The sequence below is a fragment of the Microtus oregoni genome, unplaced genomic scaffold, assembly GCF_018167655.1.
Source record: "Microtus oregoni isolate MIOR12 unplaced genomic scaffold, Mior012 000003F_ref0000135, whole genome shotgun sequence".
Taxonomy (NCBI): domain Eukaryota; kingdom Metazoa; phylum Chordata; class Mammalia; order Rodentia; family Cricetidae; genus Microtus; species Microtus oregoni.
Window position 1 is genome coordinate 60,710 of NW_024543062.1, and position 22,944 is coordinate 83,653.

A 22,944-nucleotide genomic window follows, 5' to 3' on the forward strand; every position below is an offset into this window, starting at 1 on the left:
ATGCCATGACATATGCATGCCCCCCATACATATAGGTACAAAATAAGTTAAAGCATATCTTAGCCGTTCTCAGGCAACCAGTGTTCTCCCACACCTGCCTGTGATCCCAGCGTTGAGCTGGATGGAGACCGGAGAATGGCCAGAATGGCCGGGGCTTGCTGACTTGCTGGTTCAGGCAGAGACCCTGCCCAAAGGAAAAGGTGGAGCCTGATAAAGAAAGGTATTTGAATCCGTCCACTGGTCACTTAGGAACACATAGCAGACGGACAGAAGGAAAAAGGACGGACTCCATATATGCAAAAGGAAAAGAGCATGGAAAGGAACAAGGGACCATGGGCCCCTAGAGTTCTGGCAATTGTGCTGGTGGGACCTGTTCTGCAAAGGACTAACGAGAAGAGCCAAGCCCGTATCCAGGATGGTGTTCAACAAAAACCTGAGCAGCTCTGCCGAGGTATATTTCTCAGCGGGAGGATGTGACCAGCCAGTGGAGAAAGACTTTAAGGAGTGGATGTGGCTAAGTCTTTAGGGATAGACATTGTATAAGGGAACAATTCTGGGTGGGTGTGTAAGGCTTGGGCTAAAAGGTGTGGCTGGAGTGGGTGGCTCAGTTCAGACTTAAGGGGCGTGGCTCTGGATGAGGGGTGTGGCCAGGACTTGTGAGCTGGCTCGAGGAGACCAGTAGTTCTAGAGACACGCTGGATCACAACTGTCCGCATCTGACAGTTCTTGGAGAGCTGAAGACCGTTGATCAGGTTGAGGGCTGACACAGGGCACCTCGGAAGTGAGAAGGCGGGCCTTCCAGGACCACAGCTGGGTGGGCTTGACGTGCAGAAGAGGGAGGGACTAGAGGACGGCTGGGCAGGGAGGGCCTCTGACTGATAACCCATTCTTTTGCAGCGCCCTGTTCGGGCATCATGTGGCCACCACTGGTGTTGCTGTTCCTGCTACTTCCTGTGGCCCATGGCGCCCCTCACCCGGCTATCGACCTCCAGGAAAGCTTTCCTAGCGTACTTGAAGGTTTCCAACGCCCTGAGAGGGTTGGTGGGTGTGGGGAGAGAGGAATTTGGGGGCCTGCAGAGAGGTAAAGAGGCAGGCATAGGCAGAGACCCACACAGCGACAGAATAACGACAAGGATGCAGAGAATCGGGTGGGCTGTTGAAAGGAAGTCAGTTCGATGGGCGTGGTCTAGTCCTGGATGCCCAACCCTTTGAACTCCCCAGGAGACCCGCTATGCAAAGAGGACAGCTGATCTTAACTCTCCCGGACTTTAGCGCCTCCCTAGGCATGGCCACAACATAGGGACCCTGGCTGGGAAACTGTCCCCCTTCCTTGACAGCATCACCAAGCTAAACTTGTCGCTCTTCATCAGAAATCCCCACTGAAGGAGAAAGAGGCTTGTGGAGGGAAGACAACCCGTTTACTGGCCCCCGCTGTCCGCCTGGCTCGTGAGGGGCCCTCTGTGTGGTCCAGAAGCTGGGGAGGAGAACCTGTGGCCTCATGAGGGCCTACCAGTCGCAGGATTGGGGGCTCCCCACTCCTGTTCCCAAGACCCACTTCTTGTCCTCTCCAGGGCGCTTCAGCTGCTGGAGGGGCTGGGGGTGGACAGCAGTATCCCAGTGGGGACAGATGCGGACCTCACCAGACCCACATGCAGCATCATTTAAAAATAAAAGTTATTTCCTCAAGCTAATAGTGCTCTTTGCTTTGGAGATCCTGGCCAAAGAGTTGAAATTTCTCCGGCCTCAGACCCTGACGTCACCAGGCCCACCTGTGAATTCGGTCTATGATTATCTCTGGCCACTGCAGCTGGTGATTGGCCCTACCTTCCCCACAGTGGGAGGCTCAGCTTTTCTCAGGACCTAGGAAGGGGACGCTGAGTTAGATAAGGTAGGAATTTCTTGCATTTGGGGGTTTTGAGATAGGACCTTGTAATGTACCCCAGGTTGGCCTGGACCTCTCCTTCCTCCTGTCTCAGCCTCGTGTTGAGATTGCAGGTGTTCACCTCCATGACAAAATCACAGATGGCCTCACAAAGTGACACTATGGCTGAGTTTCTGCTCACAGTCCTCCTCCTTAAAAAAAATTACTGTGTGTGTGTAAAGCATTAAACCTACAATCTCCTGCATGGTAGGCAGGTGCTCTACCACTGAGCCACACCCCAGCCCCTCACTGGAGGATTCTAAGCAGGGGCTCTACCACTGAGCAACACCCCAAACCCTCGCTGGGGGATTCTAGGCAGGTGCTCTACCATTAAACTGTAGCCTGAACCCTCTCTTTAATTCTTATTTCGAGATGGCCTCACTGAGTTGTTCAGTCTTACCATAAATGTGTCATCCTCCTGCCTCAAGCCTCTTGAGTAGCTGAGATTACAAGCCCATACCACAAGGCCCAGCTCTTAGGAGATACCTGATAGAGAATATGAAGAGTGGACTGAACTCCACGGGACAAGCTGTCACTGATATCATCCAGCCTGTAAATCGGGCTCCTCATTCCAGCAGCAGATGGTCCATGAGGCTTTAGGGGTACTGAGCTAGCTACTGTCTATGGCCAGAGTTCACCTCTCTGTGAGCTCCTGGGCCCAGATTCTGTCTGGAGCTAAGAGGTCTCATATAGACAGGTGGATAAGGTGGTGATGGCTTGGGGACAAACCCACAGAAAATCCTGGGTGGGCCAGTGAAGTCTCAACAACAGTCATGGTATGGGCTATTCATGTGGAAACCAGTCCCTCCATAGGACACTCCCAACAGCTCCCAAACTTATATCTGTGAAGTCTGTTCTTGGCGGAGTAGGGGAGTCTTTGAAGCCACATAAGAGGTTCTATAAGAGCTCATCATCAGGACCTGTCTCCAAGACCTACATCCAGCAGGAGCTTGGAGGAAGAAGAGGACCCACAAAGACAGATGCCAGACACCAGCCTCAGAACAAGCTGTAGGCAGGTTGTCTTCCTTTCATTTCTACTCATTATGATAAAACTCCTTGAAAAATAGCAACTCAGAGAAGAAAGGTTTTGGTTTATTTCATAGTTCCAGGTCACAGTCCATCACAGTAGGGAAGCCGCTGTGGCAGAAGTTAGTCATATCACCACTGTAATTAGGAACAGGAAGCAGTGAATGCATACATGCATGCAGGCACGGGCTCGGTTCGCTTTCTCCACTCGTCCTGTATTTCCTGCATAGGGAATGGTGCCACCCACAGTGGGCAGATCTTCACACCTCAGTGAACATAGTTCAGACAATACCCCACAACCTAACCTAGATAATCCTTCATTGAGACTGCCATATTTTAAAAAATTACATGTGTTGAGAGAGAGAGGGCCTGCTTTTGGTCCCAGCCGCCCTGCTAGCTTACACCCGAAATAATCACACAGAAACTGTTTTCTTTTAAACACTGCCTGGCCCATTATCTCTAGCCTCTTATTGGCTAACTCTCACATCTTGATTTAACCCATTTCTGTTGATCTGTGTTTACCACAAGGTCGTGGCTTACCGGAAAGGACAAAAGGGGGTGCTAGATTCCCCTGGGACTGGGGTTACAGGTGGTCGTAAGTCACCATATTATTCCTGGAGACTGAATCAAGATTCTCTGCAAGACCAACAAGTACTCTTAACTTCTGAGCCATCTCTCCAGACCCTGGTGTGATTCTAGGTAGATATCAAGTTAGCAATTAAAACTAACCATCACTCGGGTATTTTCAGAGATGAGGCCATCACCAAGCGCACACTTGTGACTGCTCTGTAAATTCCATTTCACACTATCCATGATTCCTGTGCTCTTGAGATGGACTGCCCCCTCCCAATTATCAATATTGACACCTACTCCCAATACTTTGAGATGTGATCAGGTCATGAGGGTGGGTCCATCAGAAATAAGATCACTGTCTTTGTAAGAAGTTCAGGGCTGGAGAGATAGCTGAGCAGGTTAAGGGGCTTGCACCCAAACCTGCAACCTGAGATCAATCCCTGGTATGCACTAGAAGGATAGAACTAACTCGTGAAAGTTGTCCTCTGAGCTCTGCAGGCATGAATATGCATGCACGTGTACAGAAACACATACTCATAGATATAAATAAATAGTATACACATGTACACACAAAATAAAGCAATAATTGAGCAAATATTTAAAATAACAGCTGTAGAAAAAACCCTCACCCAAATTTTGTAATATAAAGAGACAAGCGTCTTTCGTCTCTTCTTCCCCCTAGGATAAGTTGCATTAGAGAGAAGCCAGATCCTCTGGAGGGATAGATAGGACTAGGAGCCCAGTGGAGGAGCTGGGACACTACACCACCTGCACATGCCAGAAGACTGACTGGAGTGCACAGATCAGAAGTGACTCAAAGAGGAACTGGTTCCCTCTAGAGGAGTCTCTCACTATGAGATGCTGCAGTAAAGTGCATAGGTTTGGAAGGACGGTTTGGAGGAGGCTTTGTCTCTGTGGGATGCTGTAGTGAAGTGCATAGGTTTGGATGGACCATCTCAAGGATGCTTTGTCACTATGAGATGCTGTGATAAAGTGTATAGGTTTGGATGGACCGTCTCGAGGAGGCTTTGTCACTGTGGGATGCTGTAGGGAAGAATGTAGGTTTGGCAGGATATAAACATTTCTTCCTAAGAGCTGGGAGTGTGAGGTCAGAGCACAGCACAGTCAGCTTCTGGTGAAAGCTTCCACAGTGCAGATCATGTGTTGTATGCACCTGAGCATGAGCACATGTGTGCAAGTGCCTGGAAATAGAAGAGGAAGCATCGGACTACCCGGAGCTCAAGTTAGAGGTGATTGTTAACAACCCAATGTGGATGCTGGGAATTGTACTTAGGTCCTCTGGAAGAGTAGCAAGCACTCTTAATCACTGAGCCAGAAAACTGCTTTTATGAGACCATTAATACCATCCATGAGAGTCCCACCCTCCTCACCTAATCACATCTCCAACACTCCATTCTGCCTCACAGGAGCTGGGAGATATCTCAGTGGCTTAGTCTTGCCGCAATAATGTGAGAAGCTGAGTTCAAATACCCAGAGCCCATATGTGTACCGTATTACATCTGTAATCTTAGTGTGGGGGCGGGCGGAAAGGGAGTGATGTGAGGAGTCAGGAGACTACCGGAAGTTTACTGTCTAGCTAGCCTGGTGTTTGCTGTAGAAAACAAAAGAGGCTCTACTTCAAACGAGGTAGACTCAAACGAAGTGGAAGGTGGGGGGTCAACACTGGAGGTTTTCCTCTGTCCTCCACAGGAGCGCCATCGGCATGCTTTTACCAACACGCACGCACGCACCTGCTCCGGGCTGAGACTGCATTTCCCTCTCTGTGATTGGAAAAAGAAAGACTGATTTCCACAGGAGGATTCCCGAAGTCTTGAGCTGTCATGTTTGGCTCAGACAAGTGGAGTCTAAGATTGTAAAGAAAGATCATTCCAGGTCTCTCACTCCCTGAGGCTTCTATGAAAGGGTCCTGGAGGAGACACCCCGAGGAAAGTCCCTCCAGTTTCCAGGAGACTGGGATAGAGCGCTGACCTCTAGTGGCGATTCACAGCGGCATTTCGTTGTCCTCAGCGCTCCCTCCCCTCGATGGCCACTGGAGCAGACAGACGCCCTAAAATAGAGGATCTGAAGGTTAAGGCCGAGTGTGTGAAAGGTGGACTCTGACACACAGGAACCTATGGAAAACACTGAAAAACTTATTGTTCCTAAAAAAATTTAGGAAATTCTGTCTAGTCATTGCCCAGAAGGTAAATAAGGGGAGACAAAGCCAAGGTCGAAGAAGAAGGCAGTAAAATGATGCCAGTCACTAACAGATTCTTCGCTATCCTCTACGCAGTCTTTTCACTCGGCTTCCATCCCCTTGGCCCTACAGAGAGATCCTGCCTGAACTTCCTGAGGTCCCATTTGTCGACCATCAGCCTTAGTTCCCCAGTGATCTGAATCTTTTTTTTTTTTTTTTGGTTTTTCGAGACAGGGTTTCTCTGTGGTTTTGGAGCCTGTCCTGGAATTAGCTCTTGTAGACCAGGCTGGTCTCGAACTCACAGAGATCCGCCTGCCTCTGCCTCCCGAGTGTTGGGATTAAAGGCGTGCGCCACCACCGCCCTGCTGAGTCTTTTTTGTTGCTGTTGTTATTGTTTGTTTTTATTGAGGTATATATTTTTCTCCGCTTTCCTCTCTTCCTCTTCCCTCCACTTCTACCCTCTCCCATGGTCCCCAGGCTCCCAATTTACTCAGGAGACCTTGTCTTTTTCTACGTCCCATGTAGATTAGATTCATGTATGTCTCTCTTAGGGTCATCTTTGTTGTCTAGGTTCTCTGGGATTGTGAACTGTAGGCTGGTTTTTCTTTGCTTTATGTCTAAAAGCCACTTATGAGTGAGTGCATATGATATTTGTCTTTCTGTGTCTGGGTTACCTCATTATAGATGGCTGTGAGCCACCATGTGGTTGCTGGGAATTGAACTCAGGACCTCTGGAAGAGCAGCCAGTGCTCTTAACCACTGAGCCATCTCTCCAGCCCCCATGTTTGGAACTCTTAAAGATGAAATGAGAAATTACCTTAAAGAAATGGAGGAAAAAACAAACAAAAAATTGGAAGATATCAGCAAATCACTTAAAGAAAACCAAGAAAAAGAACTCAAACATATAAAAGAAACTATTCAGGACTTGAAAACTGAGATAGAAAAAAGATAAAGAAAATATAAGACAAGAGAATTATAGAAATAGAAATCATGAGGAAAAGATCAGGAACCACAAACGCAAGTATAAACAACAGAATACAAGAAATAGAAGACAGAATCTCAAGCGCTAAAGATAAAACAGAGGAAATAGACTCATCAGTTAAAGAAAACACTAAATCTAACAAAAGCTTAACCCAAAAGATCCATGAAATATAAGACAACATAAAAAAGCCAAATCTTAGGATAATAGGTATAGAAGAAGTAGAAGAAGATCAACTCAAAGACACAGAAAATTTATTTAACAAAATCATAGAAGAAAACTTTCCCTACCTAAAGAAAGATATGCCTATGAAGATACAAGAAGCTTACAGAACACCAAACAAACTGGATCAAAAAAAAGTCCTCTAGCCACATAATAATCAAAACACTAAACATACAGAGTAAAGAAAGAATATTAAGAGCTGCAAAGGAAAAAGGCCAGTAACATATAAAGGTAGACCTATCAGAATTACACTTGACTTCTCAGTGGAGACAATGAAAGCCAGAAGGTAATGGTCAAGCATTATGCAGACATTAAGAGACCACGGATGCCAGGACAGATTACTACACCCAGCAAAACTGTCAATCACCATAAAATGAGAAAACAAGATATTCCATGACAAATCTAGATTTCACCAATACCTAGCCACAAACACAGCCCTACACAAAATACTAGAAGGAAACTCCAAACCAAGGAAGATGGCTACACCAACAAAACACAGACAATTGATGATCTCATTACAGCAAATCCCGAAGAAGGAAAAAAATACACAAATTAACATCACCAACGATGAAAGCTAAATTAACAGGAGATAGCAACCACTGGTCATTAATATACATTAATGTAAATGGACTCAACTCACCCATAAAAGGGCACAGGTTAACAGATTGGGTACAAAAACAGAATCCATCCCTCTTAAGCATAAAAGAAATTCATCTCAACCTCAAAGACAGACATCATCTCAGAGTAAAAGGTTCGGAAAAACATACCAATCAAATAGAACTAAGAAACAAGCAGGTGTAGCTATCCTAATATCTAACAAAATAGACTTTAAGCTAAAATCAGTCAAAAGAGGCAAAGGAGGACATTTCATATTAGTCACAGGAAAAATCCACCAAGAGGAAATTTCAATACTGAACATCTATGCCCCAAATACAAGGGCGTCCTCCTTGTCAAAGAAACACTTCTAAAGCTTAAATCATACATTAAACCTCACACACTAATAGTGGGAGACTTCAACACTCCCCTCTTACCACTGGACAGGTCAGTCAGACAAAAAATGAACAGAGAAATAAGAGAACTAACAGATGTTATGACTCAAATGGACTTAACAGACATCTATAGAATATTCCACCCAAACAGAAAAGAATGTACCTTTTTCTCAGCACCTTATGGAACCTTCTCAAAAACTGACCACATACTCAGTAAAAAAACAAACCTCAACAAATACAAAAAAAATTAGAATAACCCAATGTACCCTTATCAGATCACCATGGTCTAAAACTAGAAGTCAATAGCAACACTAATCCTAGAAAACCCACAAACACATGGAAATTAAACAATGCTCACCTGAATCATCAATGGTTAAAAGAAAAAATAAAGGGTGAAATTAAAGACTTCCTAAAATTCAATAAAAATGACCACACAACATACCCAAATTTATGGGACACAATGAAAGTAGTGTTAAGAGACAAGTTCATAGCACTAAATGCCTACTTAAAGAAACTGGGAAAATCCCATACTAATAAATTAACAGAACTTTTGAAAACTTTAGAACAAAAAGAAGCAAACTCACATAAGAAAACTAGACGGCAGGAAATAATCAAATTGAGAGTTGAAATCAACAAAATAGAAACAAAGAAAATACAAAAAAAATCAATGCAACAAAGAGTTAGTTCTTTGAGAAAATCAATAAAATAGACAAACCTTTATCCAAACTAACCAAAAGGCAGAGAGAGAATATCCAAATTAACAAAATCAGAAATGAAAAGGGGGACATAACAACAGACATGGAGGAAATCCAGAGGATCATCAGGTCATATTTTGAAAACCTGTACTCCACAAAATTGGAAAACTTAAAGGAAATTGACAACTTTCTGGATAAATATCATTTACCAAAATTAAATCAAGACCAGATAAGCAAATTAAACAGATCTATAACTGCTGAAGAAATAGAAACAGTCATCAAAAGTCTCCCAACCAAAAAAAAGGCCAGGTTTCAGCTCAGAATTCTACAAAACTTCCAAAGAGGATCTAATACCAATACTCCTCAAATTATTCCACACAAGAGAAAGAGAGAGAACATTGCCAAACTTCTTTTTAATGAGGCTACAATTACCCTGATACCCAAACCACAGAAAGACAATACTAAGAAAGAGAACTACAGACCAATCTAAAACATAAAACTCTGTCTCAAAAAACAAACTAGGGAGGGGTAGCTGGAGAAATGGTTCAGTGGGTAAAAGCACTGGCTGCTCTTCTGGGGTTCAATTCCAGCGCCCACATCGTGGCTCACAACCATCTGTAACTCCAGTTCCAGGGGATCCAATGCTTTCTTCTCCTCCATGAGCACTGCACACACATGGTGCACATAACACAAGCAGGCAAATCTTTTAAAAAATTATTTCACTCTTTGTTAAATTCTCATTTTGTTTATCCATTCCTTTCCCAATACTGAGTCATCCTTTTGGGTGTCTTTAAGACAATTATTTAAATTGAAAATATTTCATTATTCTCTGTGAACTGCCGTATGGGTTGGGAATCAAGCTGAAGTCGTCTGGAAGAGTACCAAGTGTTCATAAACACTGAGCCATCTATCTGTCCAGGCCATTATCTAAAATCTCTTTTCCGGTAATACAGAAATCTCTTACTTAAGACCAGTTCCTGGAGATCTGTTGTGTTTATTTACCAGTGTCCTATTGCCTTTGGTGTGTGTGTGTGTGTGTGTGTGTGTGTGTGTGTGTGTGTATGCATGCACTCATGCGCTCCTTGAAGACTTGTGCAAGGATCCACTCTTCTCTGAGTTGTGACAGTTGGGGATAGGAATCTTCAATCATTTTCTCTCCCCCCTCTTTAAAAAAAACAAAACAACAACAACAACAAAAAAAAGTCTCTCCCTGAAGCTGGGGCCCTCTGATTGGACAAGCTAGCCAGCAACCCCCAGGGATCCTCCTATCTCTGCCTCCCCGGTGCCGGTGCTGGTGTTACAAGTGTGTGTGACTGTGCCCAGCTATTTAGATGGGTTCTAGGAGTCAGGACTCAGACCCTCAATGCTTATGCAGCAAGCATCCCTCCAACCCTCTGTGGCTTCTTTTTTTTTTTTTAATGATGTATTTAACTTTATTTTATGTGTGAAGGTGTCAGATCTTGTGGAACTGCATTTTCAGACAGTTGTGAGCTGCCATGTGGGTGCTGGGAATTGAACCCGGGTCCTCTGGAAGAGCAGTCAGTGCTCTTAACCGCTGAGCCATCTCTCCAACCCCCTCTGTGGCTTCTTATCTGAACTCAGGCTTTCCCAGAGTATTCTAGCTCATGGATAGATGTCGAACAGTTTACTGTGAAGTTGCTGCCATGTTATTGGCATCGCTCTTAGTCAGTGTCTCCTAAACCATGACACTCTTGGTCGCTTCTGGGTCCAAACTTTTGGTAAATTTTATGAAAATTTGAACAGAGCGGCGGTGAACTTTCGTTTCTTTCTCCAGGGAGCTTCTCTTAAAGTGCTCTGGGCCACTCCTTCCTCTGAGGTCAAGTTTGTCCCAAATCTCAATGTTGTCATCACCGCAGGGAGATAGCCTTCTTGTCTCCTTGGACCAGAAGTTTCAGGCTCTCCCAAGATACTGAAGCTCTGATTTCCCACGTTGCTCTCCTTCCCCTCCCTCCAGCCCCATCCTTCTGAGACCCCCCACATTCCTCAGACAGCACAGTTGCAGAGAGAAGGTGCTAACAAGACTCTGGGGTTTTAGCTCAAGCTAGACCCTTAAGTGGGCCCTGGGAAACCCATTAAGCATCTCTTTCAAAGATCTCTCCATTTTGAAAGAAGTTGGACTATCAGGGGAGTCAGAAGACGGAGGCTCGATAGGGCCAGTCTGCTTCTGTTTCTACAAAAGCCTTCCATGATCGATTCTGGTGTCTTATCACTCTGGTTTGCATTACTTTCCTTTATATGTGTGTTTGTATTCGATGTGAACTTTGAAGAGTGAGTGCATTTCCAGGTGGGAAAATGACATTCGGATGTTAGGGGCGCGTGGGTGAGACCAGAGAGACACCGATGGTCAGGACATATGCACGTTGTTGGGGAACTTGCTAATGACTGAGGTAGAACATGGAAGGGAGAACTTTAGAAGTAGCAGTGCTGGGTATCTCTTGTGATAGGTGGAGCTTAGAGATCTAGGCAGGACCCAAGTCACCTTCCTGATGCGAATCTGTGGTCCTGAGTGGGACCTCTCGTTGTTGCCAGAGTCGATAGGTGGGCCGTGGGCTGGCCAAGCAGGAGGCTAAGAGGTTTGCAATTCTGGGCCTTGTCTCCATTCTCTGGTCATTCTGCTCCAGGCATGGCAGGGAAGGCACCATAGAGGATAGAGCGTGATTGCCAGGGATTGACGTGCAAAGTTTCCAATAGAATTCCCCAATGGAGAGTCATGTTTCCTGAATTCCAGGGTAATCTCTCTATTCTCTATCCCTCTCCCTCTTCCCCATCTCTCTTCTTTTTCACCTTTCCCTCCCAAACTCTCTCTAACCTCTTTCTTTCATTTTTCCTCTTCATTTCTCTCTGCCTCCCTGTTCACCCATCCTGCTCAGCCCTTCCCCTCTTCCCTTCTCTGTTTCTTTCTCCTCTTTTCTCTTAATTTTTTTCTTGATATCTTTAATCTTTCCCTCTCAAATCTGTCTCCTCCATCTTATCTTTTCCTCTTAAATTTCTCTCCTCATTTTCAATTCATCTCCTCTCTCCCAGTCTCCCCTCACCTCCCCCTCTCTCGCTGTCTCTCTGTCTCTGCCTCTCTCTCTCTCTCTCTCTCTCTCTCTCTCACACACACACACACACACACACACACAATTTTTTCCTCCCAGCCCCTCTGTCTGTCTGTCTGTCTGTCTATCGTCTATCATCTGTCTGTCTATATCTCTCAATCTCTCCCCCCTTCATCCCCCGTCTCTCTCCTCTGATCTTCTCCTATAAATCTCTCTCTGTCTCCCATCTGTACTCCTGCAGCCCAGAGCCCTCTGAGGCACCTGAGTTGGGCTGCTCCATCAATGGCATCCATCTCTAGTCCTGGTTTGCCTGGCTGGCTTAGTGTGCAGCCTGACATGGCACCTCCAGTTATGAGTCTCTTCAGACCTTCATCTCTTCGTCTCTCTGTGAACCTCAAAGTCTTCAGCTTTCTTTCATTCTCTGCTCACCTTCTCACATGGATGGAGAGACACAGGCACACGAGAGAGTACAAAGTGCAGCAAGCACCCCTCCATAAGAGCAGATTTTGATATCAGCATCTGGAAAAAAACCCTAGTGCAGGGAGAAGCTGTGTTGCTACCTTTTGATAAGTCACCCTCTCTGGTCTCAGCTTCCCTGCCTGTGAATCAATAATAATGCCTATTATGTAATTGCCCACAGCATCACAAGCTGTGGCTATGTGGGAAGTGATAGTGTGTGTGTATAGCGCTCAGAGCACCATCCGTGCCTGTGACGGGTCAATAGTGGAAGCCATATCAATGTAGGAAGTGATAGCATGCGTGTATAGCGCTCAGAGCATCATCCATGCCTGTGACGGGTCAATTGTTGTAGCCATATCAATGTATGAAGTGATAGCGTGAGTGGATAGAGGTAGCCACATCAACTGTGGTAGTGTTCACTGTTCTCACTCTGGTTTCCTGTCTGGCCAGTGTTTAGAGGGGATGAAGAGACATGGCCACTGAAAAGTAAGGTGGAAATGATGTCGAGACCCAGGAAACCATGGGACTGTGGGGATAAAAATGGGGTTGAAATGAAGGCTAGTCTCTCTCTCTCTCTCTCTCTCTCTCTCTCTCTCTCTCTCTCTGTGTGTGTGTGTGTGTGTGTGTGTGTGTGTTTATGAAACCACACACATGACACAGTGTGCAAGTGGTGGTCAGAGGACAAAAGGTCAGCCCTCACCTTCCACCTTATTTTGAAGTAGGGTCTCCATTGCCCACCACTGCATACACCAGGCTAGCTGACCTGCCAGCTCCTGTAAGTTCTCCTGTACCCAACTCCATCTCCCCACAGGAGCCCTGCAATTACGTATGCATGCTACGCATCTCACTTTTATATGGGATCTAGGGAATTGAATCCGGGTCCTCAGGCACACACAGCAAGTGATTTACCCATCTCTCTTGTCCAGAGCTAGGGTATTAAATGCATCAGAGTTTTGGTGTTGGTGCAACAGGCAAATCGAATCTGAGTATGTTGCAAGTCTCTGCCCACCTTCTTTCTCTCTTCCACTACTTGCTCCATCTCCCCAGATAAGTATTTTGCATCTAAAGTAGGATGTGGTAGTCAGGGAGCCAAGAGAAAGTCAAGCACATCTTGATGTGTTAGTCGCGTATGTTCTTTTCTCACCCGTTTATTTATGAGACAGGATTTCACCATGCAGCCCTAGCTGGTCTGGAACTTGATAAAGAGATGAAGTTGACTACACACTCACAGAAATCTGCCTGCCTCTATCTCCAAAATGCTGGGATTAAAGGTGTGGTTCTCCATGCCCAGCTTTTCTTTTAACTTTGATTACATTTATTTGTTTATTTAGTGTGTGTGTGTGCGTGCACATGCATGCATGCCCGTGTGCACAATTACAAAAAGCACATGTTGCCGTCGGAGATCAGCTTCTGGGAGTCAGCTGTCTTTCTACAAGTGGGTCTCAGGGATTGAACTCAGGTCGACAGACTTGGTGGTAAGCACTTTTACCCTGGTTTTTTTTTTTTTTAATTCATTGGTATTTTCTAAACACAGGGACTCTTCTACTGGATGCGCCACACGCACCATTTAAAACAATCACTGACACCACCCTGTGGGCCAAGGGTCCTGCTGATGTTTAAGACGAGAATCTCCCTGCGATCACTGACGGCTGACACCATCTCAGTGGAATGTAGGTGAGTCCCAAAGCCCCATGAGACCCCTCGGGTGAGGAACCTGACACCTAGGGAGACAACAGCACCTAAGAGGACTGAGGGCTTGGCTCAGCTGGGGGAGTGCTTGTCTCATGTACACGGAAACTAGGCATGGCAGCACATGCCTGCTGGGTCAGCTCTCAGAGAGGAAGAGGAGGGAGGAGTTCAGAGTCATCTTCAATTATGTAGTGAATTCTAGGCCAACCTAGGCTACATGAGACCCCATCTCAATAACAACACCACCACATCAAAGACCAAAGCTCTGACTCTAGTTCCAGAGTTGACTGTTACCCAAGGCTAGCCCAGGGCAGAATGCAGTGTGCACCAGCACAAGTGTAGACACCTACACACACTGAGACAGGTAGGAAGAGCCTTCGTTTGTTTTTAACGTTTATTATTCATTCGTGTGTGTGTGTGTGCACATGTGCACACTTGATCACATGCTTGTCTGAGCTCACATATGTGCCATAGCACACGTGAAGGTCAGAGGACAACTTGCAAGGAGTTTTCCCCTCCCACCATGTGGGTCCTAGAGATTGAACTTGGTTCACAGCCTTGGCAGCAAGTGGCTTTGCCTACAGAATCATCTCACCGGCCCGAAAGAGCCCTTGGGATAAGTACATTGCTCAGAAATACTTCTAAGATCTGTCCAAAAATGCCATCCAAGTTATGCTTAGATTAACACCCACTGCCAACGGACTTCTCTCTAAATCAAGACAATGTCTTCCCTGGTTTTTTTCTTTTCTTTTCTGGGGTACAGAAAATTGACTCATGTTAGGCTAGTGTCCCACCACTGAACAACAGTCCAAGCCTTCTGCTGATAAAATTATTCCCTTTAAAATGTCTTTTTAAGGACAGACTCTGGCTTACATAGCTGTAGTTGGCCAGGTATTTGCTTTGTAGACCGAACAGGTCTGGATGCCCCAGAGATCTGCTTGCCTTTGCCTTGTCAGTCTTTGAATTAAAGAAGCATTGCACACCTTCAGAAAACATCCATTTATTCCTCCTGTGCAAGGTCAATAGGCAACTTGAGGACATCGCTTCTCTCCTCCCACTGTGTGGGTCCTAGGGATCAAACTTGGATTGTTGGTCTTGGCAGCAGGCCCCATTACCCACTGAGCCACCTTGATGTCTTCGCCGATGCTTTCGAGACAGGGCTTCATTATTGAGCCCAAACTGGCCTTGAACTCACAGTCCTCCTGCTTTAACCTTTCCAGTGCTGGCTTTTGCCACCATGTCTTAATGTTTTTAGGATTTTTTGAGCAGCCTAAACCATCTTTAAAAAGAATAAGAAAAAGCTGGTTGAGTACAGGCATTTAGTCCCAACACTCGGGAGGCAAAGACAGGTGGATTGCTGTAAATTTGAGGCCAACCTGGTTTACAGAGTGACTTCCAGAACAGTTTGGGCTACACACAGAAACCCTGTCTCAAAAATAATTAGAATAGAATAGAATAGAATAGAATAGAATAGAATAGAATAGAATAAGATGAGGTCTGAAAAGAAAATTTGGTGGGTAAAATGTGTGCCACGAAAGAATGAGGACCCAAGTTCAGATCCCCAGCATTCCTGTAAAGCCAGGTGTGGCAGTGTGTGTCTGCAGCCCCAGGGCTGGGGAGGTGGACACGGGCTCACTGGCCGATCTGCCGTGGCCAAATCAGTGAGAGCTAGGTTCAGTGAGGTGGAGGGGTTGGAGAGATGGCTTAGTAGTGAAGAGCACTGACTTCGCCCAAGGGGGCCAACCTCAGTTGCCAGCACACACATTCAGTGATCCACAGTCGCCTGTGACTCCAGCTCCAGGGGATCCAGCAGCCTCTTCCGGCCTCCTCACGCAGCCACACACAGGTGTACAGATTCACCCGGAGACACAGAAACACAGAGCTAATAAAATCTTTGTAAAAGAAGGGGGTTGTTGAGGAAGATCTCCAGGGTGACACACACACACACACAGGCAAGTGCATGCACTCACACGCACATAGTTTTTTAAAGACAATTTACAGCCAGGTGGTGGGTCTCTGAGTTCAAGGCCAGCCTGGTCTACAGAGCAAGTTCCAGGACAGGCAGAGAAACGCTGTCTCAAAAAAACTGAAAAAAAAAAATAGAAGATGGTTTATTTTGTTTTTTATTTTATTTTTTTTTTTTAGTTTTTCTGAGACAGGGTTTCTCTGTAGCTTTGGAGCCTGTCCTGGCACTAGCTCTTGTAGACCAGGCTGGCCTCGAACTCACAGAGATCCACCTGCCTCTGCCTCCCAAGTGCTGGGATTAAAGGCGTGCGCCACCACCGCCCGGCCTAAGATGGTTTATTTTGGAAATAAAAACATAACCACAGGGGCTGGAGAGATGGCTCAGCGGTTAAGAGCACTGGCTGCTCTTCCAGAGGTCCTGAGTTCAATTCCCAGCAACCACATGGTGGTTCACAACCATCTATACTGAGATCTGGCACCCTCCTCTGGCGTGTGGGCATACATGGAAGCAGAATGTTGTATATATAATAAATAAATAAATCTTAAAAAAAAGAAAACATAACCACAAACTTGATTTTTTTAAACAGTGCCATAAAATAGCAGACACAGAAGGGACAGAAAGACCCGACTCTCATTTTACAGTGGGTCCTGGACAGCATCTTGCAGTGAGCACCGGAGGGCTGACCTCGGGGTTCTCTGTGCAGCTGAGCTCCACGACACAACCGGTCCATCAGGAGCCTCCAGGGAGGAGAGGGGGCATTGACTAATGACAGAGGACAGCCCCAGTGATGGTGGGACTTCACCTCAGCCTACTCCCTCGGGGTCATGGCGTTGAAGGTAGGTGGGTGAGCGCCTCTGAGGAAGCAGGAACAGGACCTGGCCAGCTGAGCTTCTCGAGGGAGATGAGCTTGAGTTGGCTCTGTGTGTGTGTGTGTGTGTGTGTGTGTGTGTGTGTGTGTGTGGTATATGCATGTGGACAACAGAGGTCGCCTCAACTGTGGTTCCTCAGCTGCCATCCACCTTGGGCTTTGTTTTGTATGTTTGTTTGTGACAGGGTCTTTTGCTTGCCACGAACCCACCAACTAGGCTACACTACCTGTCCAGTGCGCCTTAAGAATCCTATGTCTACCTCCCCAGGGCTGGGGCTACAGGTGTGTGTCCACCACACCTGACTTAAAAAAAATGGGACCTGGGGATTGAACTCGGGTCCTCGGGCTCACAGAATGATACTTTCCCATCTCTTGGGCCCATCTCTGAAGCCCCAGAACCTGAGTTAGTTTCCAAGGGGGACTACAGACATGACTCTGTGGCAGAATGCTTGTTTGGCCTCTAAAGATATTTCAGGCTCCTCAAAATATTAAACATATATCTATACTCCCAATATTCAGGGAGCTGCAGCAGGAGGATTCAGAGCAATGGTTCTCAACCTTCCAAATGTTGCGACCCTTTAATACAGTTCCTCATGTTGTGACAACACCAACCACAAAATCATTTTTGTTGCTACTTCTAGTAACTCTGCTACTGTTATGAATTGTAATGTAAATATCTGATTGTAAGATATCCTATATGTGACCCCTGTTAAAGTGTCATTTGACCCCCAAAGGGGTCACAACACGTAGGTTGAGAACTACTGATTTAGAGACTCTACAGTGAGACCCTGTCTCAAAATTACCATCTTGTAGGGATTTCATCCAATGGTAGAACACTTGTCTAGGATTCAGAAAAGGTCCTGGGTTCTATATGAAGCACAACAAAAAAAAATGATGGTGGGTGGCGATGATGGTGATGATGAAGATGATGATGGAGATATGAAGGAAGATGTAAAAGCGTGGAGGGTAAGAAGAGGAAGGAGGTAAGATGCATGTCACTGTTGACATGACCTTTGGTAACCGAGTGTGGAAATGGGTCAATTCTAGTAGTTTGGGGAGATGTTGAACAGGAAAGTGATTAGTTGCACATCCCAACTAAAGCTGATGGCCACAATGATGGGAAGTGCTAGGAACACGTTTAAGAAGAATCCAGAAGAATCTGGAGCAATTACTGTAGGGAACAGTGAGGCCAGGGGCACTCTGAGGTCCAGGGCTGGAAACCCAAGCTGGGAAAATAACTAAGGGTGTGTGTGTGTGTGTGTGTGTGTGTGTGTGTGTGTGTGTGTGCAATACAAACGTGTGAAGATTAAGGCTCAAATAACTGGTCCCTCGACTTTCAGTAATTCAGCAAACCACACAGACATAGTTCAGACTGTCTGTCCCAGAAGGCTGAAGTTAGTGGTGTTGCTATGGCAACTGTAGCTTCAGAGAGTGATGTCCAGCGAGCCTAGGGACAGACATGCAAGTACAGCAGACTTGGAGGTTGAATAGAACTTTTCCAGACAGTCTAGAGGTGTGTGTGTTGTTGTTGTTGTTGTTGTTGTTGTTGTTTTTATTTGTTTGTTTTGATTTTTTTTAGCTTTTTTCTTGAGACAGGGGTTTTTTTTTTGGTTGAGACAGGGTTTCTCTGTAGCTTTCAAGCCTGTCCTGGAACTAGTCCTTGTAGACCAGGCTGGCTTCGAACACACAGAGATCCGCCTGTCTCTGCCTCCCGGGTGCTGGGATTAAAGGCATGTGCCACCACTACCTGGTTATTTTGTTTTGTTTTATTGGCAGTGCTGGGGATGGCATCCAGGGCCTCATGCCTTCTAGACAAGTGCTCTACCACAGAACCAGGCTCCCAGCCTATCACTAGGGGATTCTAGGCAGGTGCTCTACCACTGAGCCACACCCCAGCCCCTCACTGGGGGATTCTAGGCAGGTGCTCTACCATTGAACTACACCCCAGCCCCTCACTGGGGGATTCTAGGCAGGTGCTCTACCACTGAGCCACACCCCAGCCCCTCACTGGGGGATTCTAGATAAGTTCTATTCTGCAGAACTATACACTCAGCCAGAAAAATTCCAGATAGACACTATGAGGTCTCCAGGGAAATCCAGGAAGAAAACAGCAGGTGAAAAGATAGGGAGCGTGTGGGAATGTATACCTTCCAGCGTGGGTTACGGTGCTGAGAGGAGACTGATGAGCCATGAAGGATGAGGAGAGCTGAGGGAAGTGAACTCATCCTGAAAGCAAAGATGAGGTAATGAAGCAAGGACCTGACTTCTGCTCTGATAAAAACTCACTCTAGCTGGTGGTGCACACCTGGAAACCTAGCACTTGGGAGGCTGAGGCAGGAGGATCATGACATACAGAGACCTCATCTCAAAATAAAAAAATAAAATAAAATAAATTGTGAAGTTGGGGAGATAACTCGGTCAGCAAAGTGCTTGTTTGCAAGTCTGAAGGCCTGAGCTCAAGTCTCAGAACCCACATTAAAAAGCTAGGCATAATGGCACAAACCTACAGTGTCCAGGATGGGGGAGCTAACTGGCCAGGCAGTTTAACAGAATTTCCAAGCCCCAGGTTTAATGAGGGACCCTGACTGGAAAAATAAGATGAAGAGGGATTAAGGAAGCATGGAGTGAAGGGGAGGGCTCAGTACTAAGACAGGTAGTGGTTTGGGGCCATTTATTGCTCATAAAGACCCTTGGCAGTTACCAGGCGGCCTCAAGCTCCGTTGCCAGCACCAACCCTGGGCAGCTCACAGTAGCCTGTAACTCCATCTCCAGGGGATCCCGTGTCCTGTTCTGACTCCCATGGTGTATTCACATGTAGATAGTAAAATAAAACGAACCATCACAGAGCGGGCTCTGGAGAGCTGATGCAGAGTCCTTGGGTCTGGGCGAAGATAAAGGTACCCGGATCTTGGGAAGAAGATGTCCACCTTGATACTCCCCTCTGGTTTGTCCTCCACCAGGCCCCAACACGAGCCACTGGTCTGAGCCCAACTGGACGGCACCTCAGGAATTTGTCATCCTAGGCTTCTCGGGGTGGCCCCCGGGCCTCCGCCTGCTGCTCTTCTCTCTCCTCTTGCCGCTCTACTTGGCCACCCTGGCTGGGAACCTGCTCATTCTGGGCCTGGCTCTGGCAGAACCCACTCTGCACACACCCATGTACTTCTTCTTAGGTTCTCTGTCTGCAGTTGAGGTGGCCTACACCCTGGTACTCACCCCACGGATGCTGGCTGGGTTTCTCCTGCCTCCTGGTGGCCAGGCGGTGGCGCCTTCTACCTGCGCGGCCCAAATGGGTCTCTTCGTGGCTCTGGGTGGCTCTGAGTGCCTGCTGCTGGCAGCCATGGCTTTGGACCGCTACCTGGCTATCTGCCGCCCTCTCTACTACCCTCAGCTCATGACCACTGGGCTCTGCTGGGCCCTTCTAGCTTCCTGTTGTGTGGGTGGCTCTGTCCTAGCCTTAGGTCTCACCACTGTTATATTCCAGCTGCCTTTCTGCCACGGCGGCCTTGTCAATCATGTCTTCTGTGACCTCCCAGCTGTGTTGGTTCTGGCCTGTGGGAACCGGGACCTTCAGGAACACGCGTTACTGGCAGCCTGCATGCTTCTGCTGGTGCTGCCCCTAATCCTTATCTTAATGTCCTACACCAGGGTACTGGTGGTCATCCTGGGGGTGGGGGATGGTGCTGGCCGCCGCAAGGCCTTCAACACAGTGGGGTCCCATCTCACGGTGGCTGTGCTCCACTATGGCTGTGCCACAGCCATGTATGCCAGACCCCTGAGTAGCCGCTCCCTGGAGGAAGATAAGCTCGTGTCCCTCATTTACATAAACCTCACACCGCTCTTGTACCCAGCCATCTATACACTGCGCAATCGGGACATGCAGGGCGCCCTCCAACGGGTAGTCAGCCAGAGGACGATGGGGGCGGTCCAGCAAGCTGATCCGTCCTAACTGTGGATGCCAGGTGTTACTGGAGGTGCTGATGGGAATCATGCCTTGCCACAGCCATCACCCATAACCTCCCCATCATCTGCCAGATGTAAACGTGGCCGTAGCATCAGAAGACCTCCAAACTGAATTTCAGACTAGCAACACTTCTGCTCACGTTCAGAATGACATAGCTCTTTGTAGTGGGGATGCGTGTTCAGCAGCACCTCAAGTCTCCACTCACCGAATGCTGGTGGCACCTGCTGGCCAAGATGTGGCAACCAAAAAAAAAAAAAATGTTATCAGAAACCAGGTGTGGAGACTCACACCTGTAATTCTAGCCCTCAGCAGGCTGAGGCAGGAGGATCAAAAGCCCGAGGCCAGGATGTGCTTACACAGGAAGACCTAGTTTGAAAAACAAAACAAAACTCCAATGAAGTTGGGGGTGGTGGCTCACCCCTATACTCCTAGCATTTGGGAGGTGAAATCAGGGGTTCAAGGTCATCCTCATGGTTACATGGAACGCTGGAGGCCAGCTTGGACTTCATGAATCCCTGTCTTAAAAAATATAGAAAGGACCATGTGTGGAGGCCCACACCTTCAATCCCAACATTCAGAAGACAGAGAGGCAGGTGGATCTCTGTGAGTTCGAGGCAGCCTGGTCCACATAGCAAATTCCAGCAAGGGATATATGGGAAAAAAAATGTTCAAGAACATACAGAAAGGAGGAAAAAAGAGAAAAGAAAGGGGGAGGAGTAAAAGAAAGAAAATTAATAAAATTAAATCTTAAAAATGTTGTTAGGGCCGGGCGGTGGTGGCGCACGCCTTTAATCCCAGCACTCGGGAGGCAGAGGCAGGCAGATCTCTGTGAGTTCGAGACCAGCCTGGTCTACAAGAGCTAGTTCCAGGACAGGCTCCAAAACCACAGAGAAACCCTGTCTCGAAAAACCAAAAAAAAAAAATGTTGTTAGACCAAAGACCCCCAAAGGGCAAAACCAACGTTGCTGTTGCTCTAAGCCTTAGCCAAACAGCAGCTCCTAGACAGATGCAGAAGCTTTCAGAAGCATCCGTCACACTATGAAAAGTAGAGACAGAGAGGGCTCACTGGTTAAAGCTGCTTGCTGAGTAAGCCTAACAACCTGAGTCCGAGCCTCTTGCCCCACGTAAAGATGGGTGGAGATGACTAATCCCTCAGTGGTGTCTGACCTCCACACGCCCACCAGGCATGACATCCCCATCATGCTTACATATGTACAACAATAATAAGAGAGTTTTAAGTATCTGCAAATGTAGACCTACTATAAATAGCCTATAGCGTATGTATGGAATACTCAGGAGTACTCCTGTGGCCTACTACACAGCAATGAGAAGGAGCAAACTGCTGTCATCAGAAACACACAAAGACGTCAGCACAAACACAGCCCAAAGTTGTCAGAAACACACAAAGACGTCAGCACAGACAAAGCCCAAAGTCTAGTAAGCCAGCCACAGAGCACACACCATGGACTCCCATGCAGATGATGATCCATTGAAAATGGCTGGTGTCCAGAGACTGGTGGGACACGAGGGTCGACGAGGGGCGTATCAGGAATATTGTCTGGGTGCTAGAATTACTATTTTTCTTGGTTTGAACCAGCAAGATGGCTTAGCAGCTAAAGGTGCCTGTTCAATGGCTGGGTCGCACATGGTGGAAGGAGAGAGCCAGTTTCTAAAAGTTGATCTCTGATCTCTACACAGGGTCCCCAAACCCCAATAAATAAATATAATTTTAAAAGCTCTATCGAGATCTATTAAGACACGTGCACACTGAAAATGTGTGCCTCTCTTTGTAGTAAACAAGCTGAGCTGATTCCGGTTATCTGGGCAGAGCGATCCTTCACAGCACCACTGCTTGCACTGTTGGGAGCCCGGTACCCTCTCTGCTTCATCCTGTGCAGATCCTTGTGTCACTCGAGACCAGCCCATCATCACCCTCTGGGTGCTGATGAAGCCCCACTGCCCTTCCTCTATAACCAGGTCATCTAGAATCAGCCTGAGGGCTGGGGAGCTGGTTCAGTTAGTAAAGTGCTGGCCGTGTAAGCATGAGGACCTGAAGGAATGGAGACTCCCAAGAACTCAGTCGTCAGCAGGCTCCAGGCTCAGTGAGGGGGCCCCGTCTCAGACACTAAAGTGGAGAGGCCAGTGAGAGGACGGGGGAATAAGGGTGTTTGCCACACAGCTGAGTTTGATTTCCCAGAGCCCCTGAAACCTATAAAAGGAAAGCAAACTCCACAAAGGTGTGCTCTGACTTCCACATGTGTGAAATAGTATGTATACATACATACACACATACACAAACACAGGCACTGATAATAATAAAAATTAAATTTAAAACAG

General features: G+C 46.9%; 1 protein-coding gene across 1 annotated transcript; it reads left to right on the forward strand.

Annotated features, from left to right (window-relative positions):
• Window positions 1-960: 960 nt before the first annotated feature.
• On the forward strand, window positions 961-20,592 carry LOC121445869 (olfactory receptor 10AC1-like). Its single transcript, XM_041648021.1, has 2 exons — window positions 961-1,081; window positions 19,607-20,592. The coding sequence occupies exons 1-2, from the start codon at window positions 961-963 to the stop codon at window positions 20,590-20,592; spliced, it is 1,107 nt and encodes a 368-aa protein (XP_041503955.1).
• The last annotated feature ends 2,352 nt before the right edge of the window (window positions 20,593-22,944 follow it).